At 37.5% G+C, this 27,974-nt stretch overlaps 1 protein-coding gene and 1 non-coding gene across 2 annotated transcripts; both read left to right on the top strand.

The window, feature by feature from the left end:
* Positions 1-202: 202 nt before the first annotated feature.
* On the top strand, positions 203-27,733 carry LOC134746926 (rho-related GTP-binding protein RhoN-like). Its single transcript, XM_063681497.1, has 6 exons — positions 203-259; positions 3,084-3,171; positions 19,212-19,321; positions 20,704-20,838; positions 25,247-25,387; positions 26,967-27,733. The coding sequence occupies exons 1-6, from the start codon at positions 203-205 to the stop codon at positions 27,051-27,053; spliced, it is 618 nt and encodes a 205-aa protein (XP_063537567.1). The 3' UTR covers positions 27,054-27,733.
* Positions 14,394-14,466, top strand: Trnaf-gaa (transfer RNA phenylalanine (anticodon GAA)). Its single transcript has one exon. It is a non-coding gene; the product is annotated as a tRNA-Phe (tRNA).
* Positions 27,734-27,974: the final 241 nt, after the last annotated feature.

A 27,974-nucleotide genomic window follows, 5' to 3' on the forward strand; every position in this document is an offset into this window, starting at 1 on the left:
GTGTGGGCCGCATGTACTTGTAGCGACGCGACGAAATCGCGGAGTGAGCCACGCCTGTAGGCCGAGAACATGATTGACGCGACAGTATCTCGCCGCGAGATGGGCTACCCGTCTTTTACTGTATGAATTAAAGGGGGACGGGTAGTCTATGTCGCGGCGAGATACTCTCGCGCCAATCATGTGCTAGCCCGGCTGGTCGTGCATGGGATGCACGGGAATCACCAAGTTCGTCAAGGTCGTGTCAAACCAGCTCAAACCCGTAACAAATTATTAAATCTGAATCTAGCTCTACACTAATGAGATGATACTCGCGGTGAATTTACACCCTGTGAGATAATTTGTGATGGAGCTACTACATTTTAGGTATAATCGCCTTAGCTCTCTGAGCGTAACCTAAATCTAGTTTTAGCGGGAGTTATAATAGAGGGAAGTAACCGGAATATTCGTGTCATTTTATTAGTCGTATAGATATATTAATAACAGTTTTGAATGATTAAGGTTAGAGTAGTAGTAGTAGTAATTGAAATTGAAATTGAAATCATTTATTGCATATCACATAGCAGGTACAGGTGTTCTTAAATATAAGCTGTTCATGTGACGCCCTGTTAGGGCACGGCAACATAGTTCCACATAGGGAAACATACTTATTTAATCTAAAATTATACATATTATTATTTACATATGTGCCAAATAATTAATTAATTATTTTACATTTAAATAAAATCTGCCATGCACAATATTAAATACAATTACAATCAATTTACGATCACAAGTATCACTTAGTTTGTAGTAAACACTTTATTGCACAAAACAAGTACATAACACAGAGAGAATACAGTAAATGTGTACAAAGGCTACTTATCCCCTTAAGGGATCTCTTCCAGCTAACCTTTCACTAGACTTATATTGACCGGGATATAGACCGTAACCGGTCCATATCCTGGTCAATATAAGTCTATTTTAATACCTAGTAGTTTAAGTAACTGCTACATATGTATATAGGTACAGTTACATACACTGCTTTTATCTTCACACATATTGTAAGCTCTCAAGTGTTCATGAACCAAATGTTACGACAGCCATCTCTACTCTCTCTACTGATACTAGAGATGTGTTCAATAGTTATTTGTGCAACAAGAGGGAAAGTTGGTTTTTCTTGCGAGTGTTTATTTTCAGTCCCGAGAAAGCGAAAGATTCTATAATTGAATCACGAGCGAAGCGGGTGATTCTAAGGTAGAATCTGGAGCGTAGTGAGGGACTCAAAAACACGAGATGTAAAATAACTTTGCTCTGGTTGCACACATAATTTTTCACCTCAGTAGTGAGAACATATTAAAGGTTAAAATGTATTTCGAATTACACAGAATAAACAGAAAAAAAAAGTATTATAATATGTACGATACGATACGATACGAGACAAGACCGTACCGTACCGCACCTTACCGCACCGTACCGCACCGTACCGCACCGTACCGCACCGTACCGCACCCCACCGCACCGCACCGCACCGCACCGTACCGCACCGCACCGCACCGCACCGTACCGTACCGTACCATAAAAAAATGTAATAAAAGTATGAAGTTCATGGCCTTCACTAAATTAAAAAGCTACATTGTTCCAGGGAGTGACGAAAGTAGGCTTGTTCGAGCTGCTGAGGTGAAAAACAAATTGTTTAAAGGATCGACGTATATTTATCTATTAGGATCCAATAACTGCTTAATAAGCAGGCTGTATTGCTTGTTTGTCACCCACGCGTTATATAAAATCATATTCATGAAAAGTCCGCTTCCATCCCTAGCGGGCCTTAATTCAGCGCCATAATGAGGTGTTCGCGGATAATTTAAACGTCGTGTGACAATTAGTGGTCCCGTGAAGCACTGCGGTTTTTGCTAACAGAGATAATAGTGTGGCAAACTTTAGCCCTATATTACATGTAAACCCATGAATATATTTGTAAACGTTTGTCGAAAGTTGTCCAAGGGCTTTTTTTAACTTAGAAAATTTTTGAAACTATAATAGGCTCATTAATTGTCTCTCATTACATAGCTAAAAGTTATATAACGTCGGACAGCTGCAATATGGATGGTTAAAGGTTACTGCGGCAGCAATCTTCTGTATAACAGTTCGGTTTCCCTTAAAGTTTTAAGTCATAATGTATTGTTTGTCCGCATTTTGGTTAGTCGTAATTTGGTTTTTCTCAGGAACGCGTATTACCTTTTCAGAATTGCCATAAAACAAACCTAACCTAGGTTAACCTTACGAAAATCCTGAAAAGTTAACGGTTTCAGAATTATGACTAATGACAATCTGACAATCATTATTTACATTATGACATTCAATAATTATGTCAAACAAAGGGACCCCAGCTGATTTAGAGATACGGCGGTAGCGCTACGGCGAATGCCACTCATTTTATCAAGGAAATTGACAGATACAGCGGCAACAACAGCGACGCCGCAACAGTAATGCTGCTGCAGCTGACATCCGAACGTCACTTTAAAAAGTGACATTTGAATGGTGACTGCAGCAGCATTGCGGCAGCGGGAAATGGGAAATATCACTGTCAAATTCCTTAAGAGTACCTAATGAAATAAAACCGGACATCTGCGAGTCGGAGTCGCCCACCGAGGGTACCGTACATTTTAGTAGCGGCAACAGAAATAAATCATCTATGTCTATCTATCACGGTTCATGAGATACAGCCTGGTGACAGACAGACGGACAGAGGAGTCTTGTTTATTTATTTGTTTATTAGGATCACCAACAGAAAATACAATTTATATACTAGAATTAACATACTAGAAGGGCACATTTTTTATTGTTCCCCCACTTAAAGGCAATCACAGGATGCATTATTATATTAATTTAAACATTAAGTTAACACTCAGAAAAAGACAATACATTAGAATAATTTAGAATAAGTATAAGTAGTAGTAATAGGGTCCCGTTTTTACCCTTTAGGTACGGAACCCTAAAAAGTTTATCCATTACTCTCATACCATTATTACTACGTAATTGAATCAGTCTGTTGTATGTGTATATCTCCTATCTCTCGTCTTAATCACGAATTCTGTTTGTTCCAGGCGTACAGTCCTACAGGCTTCGAGAAATACGGGTACACATGCACGGTGGCGGATTTCAGAGTCAGCTTCTCTGTTTGGGACACGTCGGGTGAGTGAACTATCTTTGCCTTTATGTTTTGTGCTCGCTTACAGATTATATGGGGCTTTTTGTATGAAAAGGGACCTTATTGTCGATGGCGCTTACGCCGCACAGCGTCACGCGGCATTGTATTTATATCGGAGCATCATTTATAATGGCGTAAGCGCCATCGACAATAAGGTCCCTTTTAATAGAAAATACCACATATTAGTTCGAGCGAGGTTTTTGAGTTTACGTAGTTGCTAGTGAATATGGCCGTGTACTCATGGTAATGGATAGATAGATGGATAATTCATTTATTTGACAGCTGCAATGACACACAATATAAATTTACAAATACCATAACAGAAAAAAAACTATGAAAACGGATTATATCGCGTATATTGAATTTATAATACATCCCGATGTTTCGAACCCTTTACAGCGTTCGTGATCAACGGGTGACGGGTTCGGGTGACGGGAATCCGTTTTCATAGTTTTATTTCATGAGTAACTAGCGCGGTAACCGAAGACAATATTAAAATAATTATTACACTAGCAAAGAAAATGTATTTACAAAGAAAATACCATAATAAAAATGAGACAGTAAATGAGTAGCTACAGAGTACAGAAGTAAAATTATGTACAAACTGTGTGCGTTGCAGCAGGAAAAATTTAAAAGGGTCACGGCTCAGTGATAAGCTTCGCTCTTTCGAGCAAAGCACTGATTTTCTGCCGTAACCCAGGTCACAACAGAGAACATATTTACAATGTACTTACGTTAGTCGGAAAAAAGTTCAAACTGTTAAATACGATTATGTCCCGAAGAAAAATGTCATTAGTATAATTAATTGAATTAACAAGGCCTTTTAACAAATACCTTTTTATACCTAAATCTACCCCAAGATCCGATATATTTATTTATACGGTACTCAAGAGTATTCTAACCAACTACAAAAAATAGCGCACTTGTGAGTTATCGAAGCTGATTTTGTTCCAGTCCTCCACTAGTTGGTAAACTTTAAACTGGGGCCCGTTTCTCAAAAGCTTGTAACTAGAGTATGGCGTATCACAATGCATTCCCTATTATTTATGAGAAATACAATGTGTGGAACCTTTACGAGCACGTGACTTTACGGGTACAGTCGCGCTCGTAAATATGTACAGTCGTAAACGAACGTTGGCCGGATTGTTTATTAGTTCGGTTTATTGTGTGATCGCGTTGGGAATCAGTTTTGAAAATTATTGTTTATTGTGGTTAATGTACCGGATGTTTAAAAAAAATTAAAAATATTGAAGTGCCAATCTTCAATATAAATTATAAACCGAAATAGATGTCATATATTGAGAAAAAGTGACGAAGCCCTCCAGTGGTGAAGGCCGGATTCGAACCGGCGTCTTTAGCTATCGCGGCTAACGCGTTGAACCCCTAGGCCACCCCACTTGCTTTTGCTCTATTTCGGTTGTTTTATAAAATTTAGCTAGGTATATCAATTACAGAACTAGATATACCTCATGTCATTGTATGAGCAAAGTTTCATTACAAACTACCACGTAGTCCTATAAAATGCGAACGAAACTCCGTTTGTATGGGAAGGTGAAATTCGGCCGAGCTCGTTGCGGACTCAAACTGACAATTTAGTATATATTTTGTGTCCTTAGTCATAATACTGAAGTATAAAAAGCATAGTGTTAGCGCATTTTGCAATATCGGAACCGATCTGACAAATTTCAAACATTCCACTCCAAAGAAAACGCCAGATGAAATTTGAAAAACCTTCAGTTTAGCAGTCTTGCAGCGTTTCATATCCTTCATAAACCGTCTAGACGTTTATTTTATTCAGTTCCTTGGGGAATAACGCTGCATTCTAACGTATAAGCGTACATATATGTTCACAGGAATATATGAAAAGTCGCCTGTAACGTAATGCTTCGGCATACAGACGATTTTTTGTCTTACCCCTTATGAACATGAACAACCCGTTCAATCTTACCCACATTTTTAGATAGGGTGCACCCTACCTAAAAATCATATTCGCGTTCTAATATTTATGAATTCTACATTCTAAAAGCAATGTTTTATTTATCAAATCAAACATAACCAAAACTTGATTGGAAATTAGAACTCACATTAACTATGTCCCACAAGAGGCATCGATGTCGATAACTACATTGCGAGGTCGGACAGCAAAGTTTTCGAGTTGCAATGTGACCCGATTCAATTTTCCCGCATTGCTATCGTCCGCAATCGCTTAGATTTTGTTACGTTTCCAATATGAAATATTATGTTTATCTGCGGCTACGTGTGGAATGTGTTGTTGTGTGTAAGTTTTAGGTTATTTGGATTATATTTTTGGAATAGGTACTTATACTTACATACCGCAAAATGGGGTGAGTTGGAACAAAACTGACATTAAAACCTCGATAACATTTTATTTTGACATATGCAAACTGAATGATGTAAATAATAAGTGTTCCGGAGGTTTGTATTTTAGTTTTTATTTTATTTTGGGTAGTTCCATTTCATAGCTTTGACGATAAACAGGAAAAACCACCTCACCCTGTAGTCCCTCTTAATTGGGGTGAGATGGGTTTTCATACAAAGGTGATTTAGGAAGATTGTTGGATCGATTTTTTTTATTATGAGTATTACTATAGCTCCATTTTTAAATTGGAATACATTATTTTTGTAGCAGTAGCCCTAAAAACCCACCTCACCCCCTTTCAAACCTTCTCTCCCCATTCATAACCCAACTCTCCCCGCGAAACCTACTCACCCCATTTTACGGTACCCTGCCCTACTAGATGAGTCTGGTGACATTGTTAGATATATGTTTGTTGTTGTATACCTAATGCGTTTTTAACACTTGAAATACGTACATATTTAAGTACCTGGAATAATACATATGTATAATTAATGTCATTACCGGGTCTAACGCGGTTATATTTCATTATTTGTGTCGTTCTCAACCAAAAGGTACCACATTATCGCTTGTTGATAAGGTTGATTTCTAATTGAAGTTATATGAAAATAGCGCCTTACGTCAAGCGACAATAGTACCCTTTTGGTTGAAAATGGCACATTTTACCTTTCTTTACATTAATTATGTGTACAAAACGCGAGAGTTTAAAGTGTTATGATTGGCTTCCTGTATCAACTATAATTTTTATGTTAATGTCACAGCTGTTGGATCTCCAAATAAAATAAATAAATAAATATGTACTTATACTATACGGGTACTTTCGCCTCGTGCATTAAAGGTAGGTATTAGAATATTGGAAATCCCAGAATTTCAAAAAGAGTACGTATAGGTCAAGATTTCATGGCCGTATCTCCATGGTGACAGAGTATTTAAAAAGAAAAAAAAAAAACATTTATTTCACACATACATGATACATGGTCCATATTTTGTTATAGTTGTCAATTAAAACTTATAACTACGGTTAACTTAAAAATAAACTTAAATAACTATCTTAGGTGCTAAAGATAAATGCAGAGAGGACCAGTGCCTTATCAGGCCACTGTCCCATTGTGGCGGCTGTGTGTATTTGTAGGTACAAATGTACCTACCAATACTCAAATATACTCAGATCGACCGACATCACAAACGCATAGAGCATGCCACACATCAAGGATATTGGTGGCTGAATCACTGGCCCGACTGTTTTGTGTTCACGTTCATGGGTCGGACATTGAGAGTACACAGTTGAGGACAGGGAAATGGGTACATCATTAATATAAAAAAAAGAAAAATAAGCAACTCATTTAATGTGAAGATTTCTACATATAAATAAGTATCAAGAAACGTGAGTTCCTTACCTTAAGCATAAAGCTACTTGCGAGAATCTGTTTTACTCTAAGCAAATAACTTTCTCACGCCACTATTTGGAAATATTGTATTGCTGTACTTTTTATAAACAAACTGGCTTTTAAAATTTACCTAAAAAAACAACCACTACCTACTTATTAAAAGCCTTATTTCAAGTAACTTCATTTTGACCGAGTATCTGCACATCTACACGGCTCGACCGACATCACAGACGCATACAGCTGGTCACACATCAAGGATATTGGTGGCTGAATCACTGGTCCGACTGTTCTATGTTCACGGGTTGAGTTGAGTGTAGACCATTTGAGGATAGAGAAATAAATAAAAAAAGGGTAGGAAATACAATTTAGATTTTTCTGACTCTGAGGGTCAAATAAATCCGGAAAACGAGCGTCTTTTCCTTGGACAATATAATATAGTAATAGTATAATAGTTAGGTAACAATTTTGGGTACATTTCACTAATACTTTCATCGAACAGCTTTTAAGGAGTAGTAGACTTGGTCATGCCTATCAAGAAAATTAGGCGTAAGTACCTACGAATAAAATAAATCATGTAACACAAAATTAAGCCAGAATGAAATGTCCGCCAGTGCAAATGTACGTTTCAGTTACAGCGCATCCTATTCAATTCCCGAAACGTTTTGTTCACCACCTTTTATAATTTGACCTACAGTCTCGTAACAACTTCTTGTAATGGAAGGTCTGGATTATATTGGTCCCTATTGTGCTGTAAGCTTTGTGAGGAACTGAGCGGTATTCGAACTAGAAATTTGTCATTGATTCAAAAGTTATTGATTGTTAAATGTGAACTTTTAACAACCAGTACGGCTACCACTAGTTTGACACTGACATATTCGCTAGCGTGTGCGTAACTTTTTTATGCATCTTGCTCGTACTCGCATATTAGTGCGAGCGAGATGTATAGAAAGTAACGCAGACGTTAGCGAACATGTCAGATTGACACTGCTAAGGCAGTCGTAGTAAGGCTACAGATAGTTACGGCATAACGTACGGAGCCACGAGCCACAGTTCCATCTGTCAATTATCTGTCAAATTCGAAGCATGTTTTCTTCTTATAACAAACAAGAATTTTGATAAATGATACGTTATTACTCGCAGCGCAATTCTCGCATGTACCTTATGCAATAAGGAGTGATGTTAAAATGAGATCAAATTTAGTTCAAATTTAGATTTAATTCGACAGTGACGTTAACACGGTCATTGATCCCGCCCCACACCCTATATACAGGTCTGTAAATACAGATAACATTTCACCCTATATGTAATATATGTATACATACTCGTATCTATATAGGTAGGTGCCGTTGCCGTTGTAAATACAGGTAGCATTTCATCCTTTCCTTGATTTTCAACAAATTCTGTGACAGACAGCTAATATTACTAACAAACATATTACGTGATTTCATGCATGATGCAATTCAATATTTGCATCAAATTACTTTGCAACTCTTGTAGATAAAATGGAACTTTCTCATCAGTGTTTGTACAATCAAGAGAACCTTTACCAGCTGGTGTGATGAAAAATTATTTATTTACGTCTTTGAGGAGTTCCATTCTGATCTTCAGCAGTTCCATTTCACCAAATATCACAGTTTAAATGCAAATCAAAAAGAATTGATTGTAATATTAATAGAGAGGTAAAGTCTAAGAATAAAATGGGCCCCTTAGTTTGACATCTGAAACACTTTAATTTCATTTATTTATTTGCCATAAATTGTATATTTACATAGGATGGTACATTAACATGTTGTTTTGTCTCAATACAATTTTAACAGATCGGTGTAGCATAAATTAAAATAAAATATTTACAATAATAAACTAGCAAGCAGATGGTGCTGTACTGCACCATACCATATGTTTTGCGGTCACTGAATTTTCAAACATCAACTTTTGACAATCATGAGTTACCGCAAAATGTATGGAGCAGTACAGCGCCATCTCGTTTACTTACCTGTGAAATTTGAAGAGCTTCTTAGTTTTTCGCATCTTACTCAATCAATGTATCTTTGTTGCAAATATGTACTTAACGCAACTCCTACCTAAACATACTATATATTCAAATCCTGAACATGTATTTTGCATTTCACATAGCAATGTGGAATATCAGAGGCATCAGAGCTCGTTGAGCGCAGTATTGTTTACCTCCACATCCTCTACAGTTAGCAGTACAAAGTTGGATCGTACGTCGAAATTCACTTAAAACTTTGAACCATAGAGTATAGATAGAACCCAGGACTGCTGGGTGCCATTCTAACAGCCTACACTGCCGAATCGAAGCTATGGGCCTTGACTTACACGTGGGAAATTTCACAATTTTGCTAACTTTCTGACGGCACATCGGAAGACATGGGTGAATCAACATTTTGTTAGTTTGGAATGATTCACGGTTAGTTTCACTAGACTTATATTGACCGGAATATAGACCGTGATTACCTTTTGTATTATTAATGAGATCCCGATATTTCGACGCAGTTACATGCATCTTTTTTACGGGTGGGTGTCCAAGTTGTGTAGACAGCGCTCGGTCTACCCTCATTCTTGCGCGTCGGCTGCGTTCGCTTTCAACGTTACCATCGGTCGCATTCACACTTGTTGGTCTGGTCGCGTTCACACTCGTTGGTCTGTCCAAGCATACTACACTCACAGTGTCACTACCCGTGTTTGATTCGGTATCACTGGTTTTTTACACAAACAAATCACAGGATTCCACACATCAGTCACCCGTGAACATGATGCATGTATAACTGCGTCAAAATATCGGGAGCTCATAAATAATACGAAAGGTATTAATCACGGTATATATCCCGGTCAATATAAGTCTAGTGCAACATTTTGTTGTCACTAATTGCCATCTACGGTTGCCTGGGTCACTGAAAACTCTGGTTTTATGGTATTTTATATAACCAATATACCCATAATGGGTCATCTATTTATTCTACTCAGCATATTAGTAGAATATACTACCTATAAGATTTCTTCTAGGAAACTGCGACTATTGTCGCTTGGCTAACGGGACTAAATAACAATAAAAAAAAGTTGATCCACCGACATTGATTTCGTGCTCAATTTACTCACTGGTTGATCCTAAAACATCGACTCACGCGCCTCGCAAGTCTATTGGAACACGGGCTGTCCTCAATTATTGACTTTACAACTACCGCAGTTGCTGCATGTTGAATGCACTGCACACATGCAGTTAACGTTTTAGAGCTCTCCTATTGGCTGTGCTGCAATGGAACACATAATTTGACAGTTGAATATATGTCAAAGTATGATTTGGGCTGTATTTTTGCCACGTTGAGAGAGATTACCTACTGCAGCTGTAGACTCTGACCACGCTAACTTTCACTAGACTTATATTGACCGGGATATAGACCGTGATACAAAACAACACAAAAACACAACAACAACAACAAAAGAACAACACAAAACAAAAAAAACAAAAGGTGATCACGGTCTATGTCCCGGTCAACTGCTAACTTTTCACAAACTTGGTAGTAAGAATGCATTGCATAATTTGCATATATCCACAAGCAAGCTGTCCACTTGACGTATAGTATGAATTTTCTCAAATGATTTTTACGCCTCAGACCCTAATCTGTTAAACAAAAGCGTTTGTTTATTTTATGGAGAGGCGCCTTTAGCGCGTGCTTAAGCAACCGTCGTTAAAAACCGGCCAAGTGCGAGTCGGACTCGCGCACCGAGGGTTCCCTACTTTTTAGTATTTGTTGTTATAGCGGGAACAGAAATACATCATCTGTGAAAATTTCAACTGTCTAGCTATCACGGATCGGACAGCCTGGTGACAGTAAGTAAGTAAGTATTTATTTGCAAAGAATAAGTAGGTACAATAGTGTCTTAGGTGGTAAGTGACAATTGGTTGCTTATTCTGCTATTTGTACTATACAGGTTGTACTAGCATGCAAAAATCTTAAAACTAGAAACTACTATAAATCTGGCTGTATATCTTGAGAAAGGAAATCTTTTACACTGTAATAGCTTTTATCAGACAATAGCTTCATCAATTTATTTCTAAATCTATGTACAGGTAGTTCTCTTATAGTTTTAGGTAGTTTGTTAAAAAGTTTCATGCACATAACAAAACAGTGAGAGTCTTAGTAATAGGGTCCCGTTTTTACCCTTTGGGTACGGAACCCTAAAAAGCAACTATCGTGATAGTATTAGGGTTAAAGTATGGGAAGGATTCCCGACGAATCCGAAACATGTCGCCAAAAGCGATTAAAAACAATAGTGAGTGAAACCGTACTGATCAAAATGTTTAGGATGATATTGGAAACATCTTGGTTAGCTGTCTGCATATACGCCGCCGCAGTAATGTCGCAACAGTAAGGCAGTTATAATTGACATGCGAACGCCACCTATAACGAACGCACTTTGAAATTGGAACACGTTGCGCGAGAATAGTTTTGATTGAATGAGTTTTCCAGTCGCTGTAACCGCTGTTATGCGTTGTGGAAGTTTACCCCATCGTTGGTGGGAAATAAAAGTGGTTTGGAAAAGGCCTCCCCCCTCTTTTTCCACTCGTCTCTGTTTTCAGTAAATTGACATTATAAAATTGCTTGTCTCCATCTTTAACGCCTTTGCTTTATAACAGTGAGATAGAGTTGCATAAATACAGAAAAAAAGTGAACGCAAATACAATCATTATGTCTTTATTCAATGAACAAAATATTAATTAAGTCATTAATTCTATTACGTTTTAATTATACATTTCAATTCTCACACAATACATCCATGATTTATTGTAGTTTCACAACTTGATTAAGCATTGGGATTGACTCAATCCCTCCCACTCTTCCAATGTTTCTCACACCTACTACCTACTGCACTATTATGCATAAGTTCATAACACGCCACGCCACAGGTAACCAGTATAAGATTAACTTAGATCATAGACTTATACTAGAGCGGTACTGTCATAGTAAATTTTGTAACCCCAGTAAATTCACTGCCATCTGTCGACACACTTTAAAACTAAAAATGAAGATTTATAAAAATACGATAAAATGTATTTAAATATGGATAAATGATTTTTTTTATTTCCATTAATTATTTTTATGATTTTGACCCATGTTCTTTCACTGATATGCGTTAAAATTGTTAAATAACAAACGAAACCGTCAACGCCATCTATACGACAGTAGGCCAAAGCTAGTAGCGCCCTCTGAACGAGAATCAAATTTAGACTGTATCCATCTATTACGGAGTTATAAATATCTTTGCTTAGATTAACACTTAATTTTTAGGGTTCCGTACCCAAAGGGTAAAAACGGGACAATTACTAAGACTCTACTGTCCGTCTGTCTGTCACCAGGCTGTATCTCATGAACCGTGATAGCTAGACAGTTGAAATTTTCACAGATGATGTATTTCTGTTGCCGCTATAACAACAAATACTAATATGTACGGAACCCTTGGTGGGCTAGTCCAACTCGCACTTGTCCGGTTCTTTTTTTTTATTGCACTGACTGCGACCTGTTTGCCGACAAAAATCATGAACTTTTTAAAGATTTTTTAGGTTTTTGTGAATCAACATAGGTAGCTTATTAATTATTGACATATTTATCGTATAGCTTTATTATTACTTAATTTTACAGCTCATTTCATTTCTCCAATGATGTTCGGCTCGGACACCAGATCTTCAATCTCCTGATTCTTGCGGAGTCTCCAGGTTCTCTAATATATAGTTAATTACAATTCCAATGGCGTGTCCACCTGGTGTCAAAGCTCTTGTTACATTGGTTTTCTTTGCTCGACGTATGCAGTAGGTAGTTAGGTACTTACCTACCTACCTAATTTCTGAAAATAACAAGGTAGCCCTTTCCGACAATCGTGAATAATCCAGAATACTTACTTATTGGCAAAAGGACGTATCTTAGTAGGAAATTAAAGCTAGTTACGTCGTTTCTGAAATTGTGCGCGTGAGTGGCGAAATCGCGTAGGTTTTGAAGCTATTGTGGGACAAGACTGCTGTCAGTTGAAATAGGATATAAACTGGTAAGTTTAGCGAAGATATTCGCAGTATTCCCTTATGCAATGAGTTTTAATGCAATTAGTCACAATTTTCAACAACAATAGTCAACTAATATTTCCATGTAGGTAAGTACCTAAAAAAAATACAGTACCTACTTATTTATCTAATTAATAAACGACAAATTACAAGTACACATTCATACTTAATCTTTACCTACCTATTACCAATGAGGATATAATTATAAATAACAAACGAAACCGTCAACGCCCTCTATACGAGACTAGGCCAAAACTAGTGGCGCCCTCTGATCGAGAATCAAATTTTCGTGATTTTCGAGGCACGTTTTTTCCTTAGACTGTATCCATCTATTACGGAGTTATATCTATCTTTGCTACTACGTATACGAGATTGTCATTGGCAGATACCTAAGTACTTATAAATTTTATGCATTATCCATACTAATATTATAAATGCGAAAGTCTGTCTGTCTGTCTGTCTGTGTGTTCCCTCTTCACGCTTAAACCGCTGAATCGATTTAGATGAAATATTGGCATAGAGGTTGAGTCCCTGAGAAGGACATAGGATAGTTTTTATCCCGAAAATCATCCCTTAAGAAAGTAAAAAGCGGGGTGGAATTGAGATAATTAATGAAGTGTCTGCTAATTTGTGTGCATAATATGCTCAAATTAAATAATTGCTATAAGACTTTCTCCAGGCGCTATTCTTACTCTAGCTGGGGTTACTAAGTCCACGCAGACGAAGTCGCGGGCAAAAGCTAGTATTTTATAAAACGTTTTCATCGTTACTTATCTCCATATCGATATCATGATATTGTAACATAGAGGTAGTAGGTAGGTATGAAATGAAATGGTAGAGACGGGAGATGACCGAACGAGTGCTCTTATGGAACTTTCAGTAGGAGTAGCAGAGACAGCGTAATTATTGTTTGTCCTTGTCACAGTCTCACATTTTTTTATTCCCCACCGTAAATTTAGTATGGTTTTTGGTGGGTAACAAATAATCCGACCAAATTACGTAGGCTTGTTGGTATGTTGTCAGGAATGTTAAACGTGTTTTTAATTTTGTCGCATTGCGTATGTTCTAGCCCCCACGGGCGCACGCGTATAGCACATCTATAAAAAGAAATAAAAAGTAAAAAATAAACTATTTATTTCTATAAAAAAAACACATTATATAATATTAAACTTAACTTACTAATCTTAAATTAAAAAGATTTTTTGAGTTAAGGAGTTTTATCTTATATTAAATATTTATACATATTATTTTAGAAAATATACTAGATCTATCATGATATCGTGACCTAGTGATGCGTCTCTTTGATAAAAACAGTGAATAAAAAACGTGTTATTGCTAGTGACTGATAATTTCGCACGGTCAATCACCGCCGAAATAGCTCAGTTGGGAGAGCGTTAGACTGAAGATCTAAAGGTCCCTGGTTCAATCCCTGGTTTCGGCAGATCACACTTTTTGCATTTTTTTACAATGACAATTTATACGAATACACTCAAAACATTAATTATGTATTATATTATTTTTATAATTTTTATTGGGTTTTTTATAATATATGTTTTTTACAAACTATGTAAATGTATATTACTAATATAGATTTATACGCATCACTTCGTTTAGTACCTACGTTTTTATTAATTAATAGTATTTATTACATATTTATTGAAGCGCTGATGAATGAGTTTTTCGGAACTTATGTACGAAATATCATTTGATATTTATACCAGTCGCTTTTCGGTGAAGGAAAACATCGTGAGGAAACCGGACTAACCCCGATAAGGCCTAGTTTACCCTCTGGATTGGAAGGTCAGATGGCAGTCGCTTTCGTAAAAACTAGTACCTACGCCAATTCTTGGGATTAGTTGCCAAGCCGACCCAAGGCTTCCTTATTTTTCAGGAACTTCCATTTCTATTTTAAAATGGATTTAGTGGGATCAGCAACCCCAAATAAATAATAAGTCAATTACGATGTCCCTTTTTCGCACAGAGGGTACATTTTAATACATATTTCCCGCTTATTTACGACCCATTTAAACCTTCAAATTAATTTACACCCAAAAAGGATTACCAAAACCACGCATAACCTTAAAAATGACAACAAATTGTACATTAGATCTCTGCTGATTCTGGTATAACAATTTGATATGGATTTTATAAAAATAAAATAAATTAATATTATGGGACAATCTTACACAAACGCATTTGCAACCCCTCTGGTGTTACAGGCCCCGTAGCCAACACGCCAAGCGCTAACGCTCCGTATCGATCGAAACGCAACTGTCACTGTCGCACTAATATCAAACGCTCTAGTATAAGTTACTCTATGCTAATATGGAAGAGTGATAGAGAGACGCAAAGCGTTTCGTTGTCGAAGCGATAGCGATTGTCACCTTGGCTAGGCCGGCTGGTGTCCATGGACGACGGTAATAAAACCGTAACAAATTGCTAATGCAGAATCAGTGTCCATAATCCGGTGGCAAGCGCAGCTTACTCTGACGAGGGTATCTTTTCCTTGGAAATTGTTTAAGCGGTTTGTCTGCTGACCTGGGTTTAATGTAATGTACCTGTAAATTTATTTACTGCTTGTAATTATTTTATTTGTTTTTTTAGGGTTTTGTGATGTTTATCTATCTAGTTGTGATTTCGTATTTATTTCGCCCAAATCCTCATTTCGGCGAAATAAAACTCCTTAAATCAACCAAATTCAATCCAATTCTAATGGAAATCGGCCAAGATACTCGTAAGTAATTGTTCATAGGTAGTACGTACCTACATACCTACATTTTGCTGTTTGTTATATGAAGGGTACACGGAAAGAACATGTCTAGTCACTTTTTTTGGAAAATGAGATTTTCATTTCAAAATGAATGCTCTTAATGAACTATTAGTTATATTTTTTGCTACCACTGTATAATATATGTAACACAACTTTTTTTTAGTTACAAAATACCTAGTCACGGAATTACCATACATTTTGACATGGTTCCAAATTTTAAAACCGCGATTACTCAAAATGTTTATAAGTGACTAGACATGTTCTTTCCGTGTACCCTTCATATGTAGTACAATAATTGGTAAATAATCATTAATAAATATTTGGTAAATATTGGCCGTTCCATCGGTTTGCCGCTGTCACTGTCACATTTCGCAAGAAAGAACGGGAAACACCATGGGCGTAGCCACGGTGGGGCAAGGTGGGGCAGTTGCCCCACCCTGATCTCTGACCGCTTCTGGTCTCTGACCGGATAATTAAATATTAATTTAGGTAATTTAAAAATTACTCCGCGAATCGAGCGCGCGTGCACAGAGATCGTGTCTTTTATAGTTTATAGTTTTTTATCTATTAGAGTTATTTGGGATTTCCGGACAAAGTTAAGGCCAGTCCAGACGGGAGCAATTTTTCGCCAATCTGATTAAATTGTCTGATGAAATCAGGTGGTGCGGACGCAAACGCCAATATGGCTCGCTGATTTCGACCACCGATTATGACCGATATTACTGAAAAAATTGAGGTGCATACACAAGAATACCAATTTATGACGCTAGTATTCGCGTTTGGGGGCATTTGTTCAATTTAGAACGCTCAAATATTTAAAAAATAAAAAATATTTAAACGATTAAAAAATGCCCCCCAAATACTAGCGTCACAAATTGGTTTTCCTGCGTCCGCACCCCATTTTATCGGTAATATCGGTCATAATCGGCAAGCCAAATGGGCGTTTGCAAGGCCTGATTTGACCGGACAATTTAATCAGATTAGGGAAAAATTGTCTCCGTCTGGACAGGCCTGAAGTTAGATTATTTACAGGCTTTTTTCTTCCTTGTTAGTACCTATTAATTATTAAATCTACCCTAGTCTTGTGCTATTCTCACAACTACAAGATAGTAAGGAAAAAAATGTTTCTGTTACTACTGCACTCAACCCCTGGTTTACCAATAAAAATAAACCAGGGTTCGAAACAAAACAGCCTACGTATACTAAAACTAATAATTGAAATACTCCGTAAAAGTATCGACTCGAAAAAAAAATCTTTGAATCGTAATATGATTTGCCTTATGGGAATATAGTTCAGATCCGGAAACCGCTTTCAACTTTTAGTATGTTATTTAGTATTGGGTTCCCAAAATTGCCGGGAGACAGCGGCGCCAGCCATCTACTTCAGCGGAATGACTCCCGCCTCTTTGCGAATATTCCATATTGCTCCCAAACTGCATTGCACATACACATGTGGGGTATTAAATGAAAGCCAATTAAATATTCTATATTTAATTTCTACACTGTAGTAGTTTAAGAGCAGCAATTTACAAAAGAAATGAAAATGACGTAAAAAAAATCGATGTACTACAATATTAAAGATGATGTCTCAAGCCATACACAGATATCAAAAAATCAAAATCAGACCAAAAATTAAAAAAAATTGTACCAAAATATAGGTATTTCCCAGAACAACTGCATTAAAGTATAAAAAAATCTAAATTGGTCATTTTCAAGTTTTGGAGACCCAATACCATGCCCAACAACATACTAAAAGTTGATGGCGGTTTCCGGATCTGAACTATCTCTTCGACCGTTTCCCATAAGGCATAGTACTATTTATTCGCTCCTCTTTCCCCTAACATGTATTTAAATATGGATTAATGTTTTTTTTTTTGCATTAATTATTTTTATGATTTTGACCCATGTTCTTTCACTGATATGCGTTAAAATTGTTGAGTAACAAACGAAATCGTCAACGCCATCTATACGACAGTAGGCCAAAGCTAGTAGCGCCCTCTGAGCGAGAATCAAATTTTCTTGATTTTCGAGGCACGTTTATTCCTTAGACTGTATCCATCTATTACGGAGTTATATCTATCTTTGCCCTAACCCTCACTCTCCTGTAGATCGAAAATATTCGAGCGGTTTAACCGTACCCTGTATGGTAACAGGGTACGGTTGAAACAGCCTCCCCTACTTCTGCCCCACCCCTTAAAAAATGCTGGCTACGCCCATGGGAAACACCATGCGCGCCAAGTGTCAATTTCGATCGAATTTTGTTGATTTTTATTTATTTTAAAAACGTTGCCTCGCAACATCGAAATTCGAAAGCGGTAAAATTACTATTTAAGTTAAAATAAGATCGAAATAACCTAATTTTAACTTATTTACGTCGTTTCCGTTTCTCTTCCCCTGCAGATTTCCAAGCACCTATTAGAACAAGTTTGACATGAAGGCTGTCCGGAATTCCGAAGTCAGAGAATTTGTTACGAACGTAAATATGATTGCAAACTGAATAAGCCGTTTCTACGGTTCGTTTTAGCTCCCGCCTTTTTATTAAAATGTACACGATTTGTTCACAGTTATTCGAATGTTTGTAATCAAACTAAAGTTTTGTATAACCCTCAAGTTAACTAAAAGGATTAATAGTTAGACCAAGAAAAGTCTGTAGAGACTTTGACGGCACACGCAATGTTAGTGTATTTTAAATCAAACTTCTATAAAATTATGTGAGTTCCTATAGTTGGCTATCTGTATCTACTATATTTCTTATGTTAATGTCACAGCTGTTGGATCTCCAAATAAAAAATAAAAAAACAAAACACTGGTACTGCGTGTATTGTCAAAATCTCTACAGACTTTTCTTGATCTAACTAGTCGCCCGCGGTATTTTCGGACCAGTACTACCTTCAAACCTTCAAGAGCAAGAGCGTAATACTTACGACCCCACTGGTGTAGCAGGTGTCCATAGGCGGCGGTAATTGCTTACCGTCAAAGCGATTCGTCTACTCGTTTGCCTCCTAATTTGGATCAAAGGTTATACAATTGCTAAACTATACTTGCTTTTAATTTGGCAGCCTGGCTCCCTTTTCAACCGTCAGTACCTAATAAGGTAGAGAGGCACAATATGGGCGCAATAGAGAATAATCTCGCCAGGTGGGTGTTCTACCTGGGGACCCAAGTCTAATGAAAGTTGGTTAGGAGTTGTATATATTGCAACTGACATTCGGAACTCCGTAAGCGTGATGTAGGGAATATACGGCGCCTCATATAGGTTGCAGTCATTGTGTAGGAAGTGGCCATACTAACGCCATCTGTTACGCCGAGGGTCTCATCCGCCACAGCCGTTTTCACACCATATACTTGTATTAGTAGGTACGTGAGTGAAATGCACTGTCCATTTTGATAATCTTAAATTTGTTGGTTGTCCTCAGGAACGACCTCTTACGACACGGTCAGGCCGCTGGCGTACCAGGACGCAAAGATCTTCATGCTATGCTTCAACGTAGCTGAGCCAGAATCCCTCCACAATGCTGCAGCCAAGGTATTTTATATACCTCTCTTTAATATTAAAGATAATAGTATTTTATACAATCGTGATATAATAGAGAGCTTTTCAGTCGAGTACCGTGTTTAAGCAACGAAGCTTGCTGAGTTGCTTAAGTTAAGGTACGAGATTGAAAAGCTTGATTATATCACTATTGTATACAATACTTTTTCTACGAGACAAAAAAATAATACTTTCAACTAGTAGAATCATATAAGTAAACAAACCAAAAGTATACAGCTAAGATACGCGAGCTGCCGCAGCCCGCGATACCTCGCGCCCCGGCCGCCGGGCCCGGCGCCCCCGGCGGGTTGGTCAACGACACCTCCTCGTAACTCATGAGGCCCTGGTACCTGCTCCTTGCTAAATTCAGTTTTAAGACAGTTTTTTCTCAATTTTGGCCACCGTAGCGTATGGAGACTAAGAAGCAACGCTAAGCGGTTTTCGTAGGGTATGGATGTTGCTATATGAAGGGTGTCACATGTGCGTTTCTGACTTATGAAGCAATTATTTCTACTACAACATAAAATACAATGTTTTTGTTGGCCAACCAATCACAAAGCAGATGCGACGCAGCAGCGTGTTTAAGTAGGCTAATTGGCATTGAATCGAGTCTCCTTAAACAAGAAACATTTTATCGAAATGTATGAAGTTCTATTTTCAATTTTTTTATAATTGACTAAACCGTATCGATAAAATTCTTATGCTTGAGTCGGAAGTGCCATAGACTATCCAACGTTGAAAAGAGTAAGGTTGTAGTGTTGCATGTTAAGTTGTAATACACAGATTATACTCGACGAGTAGAAAAAGATAGTTTATTATTCAAGTAGGCATCATTATTACAATGTGCTTATGAACGTCAAATAAAGCTATTATAAGTATAAATGTGGAACTATGTACCTATTATGTTTAAACTTTGTAGCTTAATCACGTAAAAACACCTAAACGTATTTAGAGTTTCGGCGTTTTTTATCTCGAAATAGACCCCGGATAAATAAATTAGGGGTGGATAATTGGAACGTCTAGTCTAGTCTGGTACGAGTATATAAATTTACTTATTAAACTTGAACAAAATATCACAAAAGGTTAGGAGGTGTCCAAATTATAGGTACAGCTAGTCAAAAGACAGCGTGAGAGTCAACGGCCTGGCTAAGCCCTAGGATCCAATAAGTTTGAAGACCCCTGGCTGAAGTTATAGGAGTCTGTAGAGAAAATCTTGTCTGACGTAACGTTGGGGTGACGTTGGGGTCAGCCGCATTCGAGGGAAGCCAGTACTGCCAAACTGGTTTAATTTGGCAGACATTCAGACGTACTCTATGAGTAACCAAAGTTGAAATAAAACAGTACACAAGGTAACTAACCCGATGATTTTTCCTCAGTGGTACAGAGAAGTTCGTACGCACGGCGGCTCCGCTCCAGTACTCCTCTGCGGCTGCAAAGCTGACCTACGACACGATAAAGAGACCCTCACCATGCTGTCCAAGCTTAAAGCACACCCTGTTACAAGCGAAGAGGTATGTACACAACTTTTCTTTCCCAAATTTCTCAGGTTAGCGTTTATTATGATTGCGTCCAAAGCAACTGTTTTGGAGCCCAGTGTCCGCTATCCGACTTCTCCAAGACCATTGTGGCGCATGACATGCTTCGTAAAGGGAGTCCCTTTGTTTGATATAATTATTGAAAGTCATAAATCTAGGGATGTAGTGTAATGATTGACATAGTATCATTAGTCATGTCATAATTCTGAAACCGTTACTTTTTAGGATTTTCCTCAGGTTATCCTATAGACAGGTTAGGTTAGGTTATATAGGTTTATTTTATGGCAACCCTGTAAAGTTACTAACGAAAATGTGGACAAACAATACATTATTTATTTATTTATTTAATCTTTATTGCACAAAAGAAAAAACCTTACAGTACAAAAGGCGGACTTAATGCCATAAGGCATTCTCTACCAGTCAACCTTAAGGCTAAGCAGAGAGATTGTGGGCGGTGCTACAAATACAGCAGCAAAAATAAAATAAAAATGACATATAATCATTATGACTTAAAACTATATGGGAAACAAAAGACCCATCGTAAAGTCAAGCAAGCACATCCAGGGTTTTCCTCTTTAACCGGGCCCAGTGGTATTAGGTATAGTCAGTGAATACCCGCCTACTCCTATACATATGCAAAACTTTGTCCTTATATAACTAAAGCGATCGGTTTACACCGGATCCTGAAGCTAAACAAATGCCTGAAAGTTTAGTAATAAGTTTCACATAATACTTTACCACGTTATTAGAAACTGTTGATTCGGCCTAGTTTCAAAGCTCAATATAAAATAGGCAACGCATTAATACTCCAATTGACCAAGCGCCGTTGACATTCCTCAGTAGGTATTAATAAGTCCAAACTATTCGAGGGTCATTCCAATAAACTGGAAGGTTTGGAATGAGTGATTGGGGTTATTCGATTATATCAGAGTATATAGAGTAGTTTATCTTCAAACTATAGATAAATGAATACTAACCTGCAGTGGTATCAAGGTCGCATTTTTATCACCTGTCATGCCATGCGTCACCTTCTTACTTATATATTTGTTAGAACGTGACAGGCATGGTGACAAATGATAAAGAGCCGACTATCTTAGCCCTACTGAGTAGTAGATGGCGAATATAGCGGTAAGTCTTTTGCGGAAACAATAAGTAAGTTGTCTAGTGCTTAACGTTTGGCAATCTATCTACTATTGGTCACTAATCCCATGATCGCATGACACTGTACCGTAATTTTTTTCTCTTTTTCTGCTGTAAAGTTTGCGGGAAAAATATTTTGCTTCATTTGTCTGTATACTTTTAACAAGCGCTTGCAACAAAATTAAACGTGCCAAAATCTATACTAAATAATTATCAAGAGCGGTATACCGTATTTTTAATTTTTGTCAATTACCGATCTCTTAAGCCAAGTTCTGACAGTTCGCGATATGGTCGATATTTTATTATTAGCCACGTTATTTCATATTTATAGCTACGCCACCTTTTGTCGCTTTCTCTAACCGAATCAAGAGACCTAGCCAAGATGATAATCGTTTGTACTACGAAAACGAACCGATGTCTCTCTATCGCGCTAATATGGAAGCAGGAAGAGTGACAGAGAGACAAAGCATTTGGTTGTCGTAGCGCAAACGATTGTCATTTTGGCTAGGCCCCGCGGGATCAGTTTCTACCTAGTCGTAGCGCCCGAGGTTGAACTTGAATTCCTAAATATTCTAAGATAGATTACTGTATTTATTCTTTAAACTGTGATATTTTATCCAACACCGAGACTTGAGTTTGATCCTAATTAAGGCCTTAGGGATCGGCGAAGGATTCCCTTAACACTGAACTAATCTATTTGCGTCAGTTAGCGTCTAAATGATACGAATCGTGGAGTTTATTGGGTTTTTGCTGGTCTAGATACTATTTAATAACATATACAGGAAGTATACATATATCGATGTGCGCTTGAAATTGAGGTTAAATGTAAATCGAACAGCGTTAAATGAAATTGGATTTTTGTGTAGGTACATTGATTTTAGTACATTGGTTGACGTAACTGGTGACCGAAGAGCTGGCGGCTTCCTCGCACAACGTATCAGCATTGCGACACAGCGAGGAAATGCCGCCACCATCCTTGGTACAATGCCTTAAGGGCGTATTTTAGATTTAAGCTAGTTACTAATTTCGTTTAGTAGTACTAATGTAGGTATATATCTTATATGTAAATAAATGGTTTTTATCATTGATTTATTATTTTTATTAATTCCATTCGAAAAAGGAACATTGACCGTCGTCTCGATACGATACGTTATTTATATGTACTTGACTTAAATCCACACGAAACAACTTGTCACAATGGATATCACGTTTTTTCCTTAGACTGTATCCATCTATTACGGAGTTATATCTATCTTTGGTTAATATCAATTTCGCGACATCTATCGGCTTATTGAGTAAACTTATAAGACTAAGACTATGAACAAATGAATTAACGCATGTGCGGTACGAAAACTTTAGGTACGTTTAGTTAGAACTAGTAGTTTAAAAAAATGTAATCTAAAAATACAGTACCTTACTTATCGAATAGGAAATTCAAATGAACTTCAATCCTTTGCCTCTCTATTTTATCTTATTGAAAAATTCTAGTTAACAAATATTTCAAAAGAACTCAACTTTTTTCCTCTCAATCCCAATAAGTCGGTAGTTTCAAAAACTTTCCAATGAGTTTTTAAATAGCGAATGAAAGTCCTCTGGCTGCGAGATTACTGGACGGGAACCTTATTTGAAGTAGTTTTTGTTAAACGATTTTAGTTTAAAATATAAAGGAGAACTTTTTCTATTAAGGTGAAACGCAACTTCAAATTATTCGTCAGTTTTTCTTGGATTTCGTCGAGTAATTTACTCTAAAATACAGTATTAGGCATTATCTTACATGTCATTAGCTTAATAAACATATTTATAATTCACTTAAAATATTACGGTTTAAGGGTCCCCGACAAGCTCGGTTCTCCATACAAACGTAGTTCCGCTCTCATTTTAAAACGACTAGCTAGATTGCTCTGAAACTTTGTATTTACAATAGGATAAGGTATATCTATGTCTGTAATTAGTTTATGTAGCTTCAGATATCATAGTTAAAAAAATACTGCAAATTTAAGTGTTTCATACAAAACTTGTTTTTGCTCTATTTCGTTTGTTTTATAAACTGGAGCTATATAAACTAATTACAGACCTAGATATACCTCATGTCATTGTATGTGCAAAGTTTCATTACAATCCAACACGTAGTTTTATAATGAGAGCGGAACTACGTTTACAGTACATATGGTGCTACTTTCTCGCACTAGTGCGTAAAAGAGCACTTTTCGTTCATATGTCGAAAGTTTAAAGGGCCATATGTACTGTAAAACGTTGTACGATACACGTGCGGATGGGTAATTCGCAACTCGTGTCGATTTAAAACACTCCCTGCGGTCGTGTTTTAATTTATCGCCACTCGTTTCGAATTTCCTCTTTTCCGCACTTGTATCGTAAATAACTATTGTATGGGAAGGTGCAATTCGTCCGAGCTTGCCGGGGACTCTTAGCGAAATATTTAACTTAGAAATTTATTATGGATTTAACATAGAAAGTCTTACATACAAAACTACTCGCTCTAATTTCTTTGTATTACAGTCGCCATCAGATATATCGGAGCGGCCGAGGTGCTCACAAATATCTGAACACGCCTCTATTGTCAAGGCGTTAGGTGCGTGTTCAGATATTTGTGAGCACCTCGGCCGCTCCGATATATCTGATGGCGACTGTACAATTTGTAGCAACGAAAACTAGTACCAGACTTAGATAATTATGTTACTTGAATGTTAGTGTCAAATTTCATGTTGTTGTAGAATGTCGTTTTGTTTCGATTGTATGATGGCGGCTAGGTTCGTGTAGGTTAGTTGTCCCATAGATATTACAATTGTTAAGCTTATGCGTGATTGGACAGACAGCTTAAGCTCGCAATACAATACAATACAATACTCATTATTGCACACCTCACATAGTTTACAATAAATGCACAGAAACATAAACAAATATAATTGGATATTAACATTCAGGAACAGAAAATACGTTTTTTTAGGGTTCCGTACCCAAAGGGTAAAAACGGGACCCTATTACTAAGACAGTAAGACTCCGCTGTCCGTCTGTCTGTCACCAGACTGTATCTCATGAACCGTGATAGCTAGACAGTTGAAATTTTCACAGATGATGTATTTCTGTTGCCGCTATAACAACAAATACTAAAAAATACGGAACCCTCGGTGCGCGAGTCCGACTGGCATGGCACTTGGCAGGTTTTTTTATCTCACCCATATGTTAACGCGTACTTCCAAAAGCTAATATCTTCCATCTATTTCAGGCATTAGGTGTAGCGAGGCAGCTTGGCGCGACGACTTATGTGGAGACCTCGGCGCGAGCGTCCAGCAAAGGCGTCAAAGATGCCTTCGAAGTGGCCGCCTTTGCCGCGCTGGGGAAGCTGAACAAACAGCAAATAAAACAAGTGAGTGTAGCACTCATTATTAATACTGACCTTCGTAAAAAACATTGAATTCCGTTTACACCACCTTTAATTAATTAATTTCGACCACAGTCACTTCGTAAACGAAACGACGCATGGGCCAAAAACGTTCGGTAAAACCGGCGATTTCTCTGTGCACATTTCAAAATTTAACAATTTCGATATGTTTCTTTAACAAATTTTATCATACAAATTTAAAGAGTTAGAAGGTTTTAACATGTCGATAAGGATAAAAGATAAAAAAATAGTATTTAAAGTCCGTCTCTCACATAGAACCTATTTTATGATGTCTACAGGTAAGTGACATTGGTAACTTTAACTTTTATGTTCAATAAATAATAATACATATTATAGAAATAGGTTATAGTTTGAAAAGATCATTTAAACTTTTTCTTTTTGAGTAGCCTAGGCGCCACACATAATTAATTATTAATACATAATTTTAATGTCATTGTTTGCAATGTCATTCAGATTTATTTTAAACTGTTGAAAATCGCTCAAACATGAAAGTGCGGTTTTCAATAGTTAATCTAAAATGTTTGTGGTTCCACAAACCTGCTCAATGAAATATTTTATATAGGATACATTATTGTATTTGGTAAACTACTCGCTATTAAATTGGTAAAAGGTTTTATCAGTCTCCACGCAATGATTTTCAAATGCAATGTAAAAAACAAGTAGACCGGCGTTGACGGCTTTTGCAATCAATCAACATTCATCTTTCTAACGTTATCAAGGCTTTTAGCACGGCTCAAAAATCACACACTTCGTTTTCTATGACGGGTGATCGGTGATCACGTGATGCTTTCTGTAAAAAATCCCAGGTATCATTTATACGTCATTATGATGTCCGTTACGTCACTCGCTGACGTCACTTTGCTACCTGGGATGAAGTGTCGGACGCCTCGGTCCGTGCCCGGACAATTCTAGCGTGAGCCATCCTTAAAGGGGATAAATAATGAAATTATTTTTATACTATTATAATAAATAATAAATAAATAAATAAATTTTATAGGACATTCTTACACAGATTGACTAAGTCCCACGGTAAGCCCAAGGAGGCTTGTGTTATGGGTACTCAGACAACGATATATATAATATATAAATACTTAAATACATAGAAAACACCCATGACTCAGGAACAAATATCTGTGCTCATCACACAAAATAAATGCCCTTACCGGGATTCGAACCCAGGACCATCGGCTTCACAGGCAGGGTCACTAGCCAGACCGGTCGTCGCGGTAGAACCACTATCTTATCACTAAAATAAATATGTGTACAAAACGCGAAAGTTTAATGTGATACATCCTTAGACCATGTTACATCGTTAAAATAGTCTGGAATCCGCATGACAACCTTTTCGGCGACTGGCCCGATGAACGATTGAGTCGTTCATCGGGTGACTTCGTCACTAAGGTTTGAAAATCCCACGCCTTACCACCTGATTTCACAACATCAATAGCTTAGGTAGTAATGCGTGTAGGGGCATTTAAAATCATATCATTTAAAGTAGCTCTTTAGTTGTACGTTCGAAAACATTTTTTTTTTCTATTTCCAGCAGAAGCAGCAAGTCGGCCGCAGCAAAAGCAAGCGCGACCTGAAGGCAGAGCTGAAGGGGCGCGCCAAGAGCTGCTGCGTCATGTGATCCGGGGCCGGCCACCCCTCGCGGTGGCCGCACGACGTCTAAGCCATCGCGAACGCTTCTAGATAGCCTAAGCTCCGTTAGGAAGAATTCGGACGATAAAGAGCTGCTAAATGTTTAAAAAAACGTGGTCATAACTTAACGTAACGAGGCAATTGTTTTTGGTCCAAAGCCTGGGTCTTGAGCATTTGTGACTGACGGTGACATCGTCATTCTTGGTCTGATCAGTGATGTAAATAAGTTAAATAACCCTTCCTGATGCTATCAAAATCTTTGTTTGAAATGTTGGCTCACAAATTCAATCTTGACGTGTGAAAACATTGTATGACTTTGATATTTCAAGTTTGGAATGTAAAGGTAATTTAAGAATTAAATGTATAAAGTTAGTTAAGTATTGGCGTTTGCCGTTTCGCCGATTGGATGGACTTCCTTGAGAAATATCAGTGAAACGAAGGTGCAATCTAAGAAGCTATTTGGGAGTAAAAAGGAGCCTGTGATAATCTATAATAGGAAATTCGTAAACGAGACTGCAGGAGAGACAATTATATCGTGGGCACCTAAACCTTATTTTTAGTGTTCTTAAAATTAGGCTTAAGCGACGACGATAGTTGTTCTCTTCTCGAAAAGAGTCGGAGAAATTTTAATAGGACGGTTTGAGGCACATAGGCGCTTAGTCAGTGAAATTTTTAAAATGTTTAACTATCATCCTGTTTTAAAAGTGATTTGCTAGATAAGAGACACTCGTTGGCGCTTAACGCCACTTGCACCATCCCACTAACCTGAGGTAAACCGGTTAAATCTGGAGTAACCATGGTTACTAGTACAATTTGACACTGTGTTAACGGTTTAACCGGTTAACCCCGGGTAAGCGGGATGGTGCATGTGTCGCTTAGAGGTTTTGGTTTATCTCAACATTATTGTAGT

This window comes from Cydia strobilella, chromosome 13 (genome assembly GCF_947568885.1).
Source record: "Cydia strobilella chromosome 13, ilCydStro3.1, whole genome shotgun sequence".
NCBI classification, from domain to species: domain Eukaryota; kingdom Metazoa; phylum Arthropoda; class Insecta; order Lepidoptera; family Tortricidae; genus Cydia; species Cydia strobilella.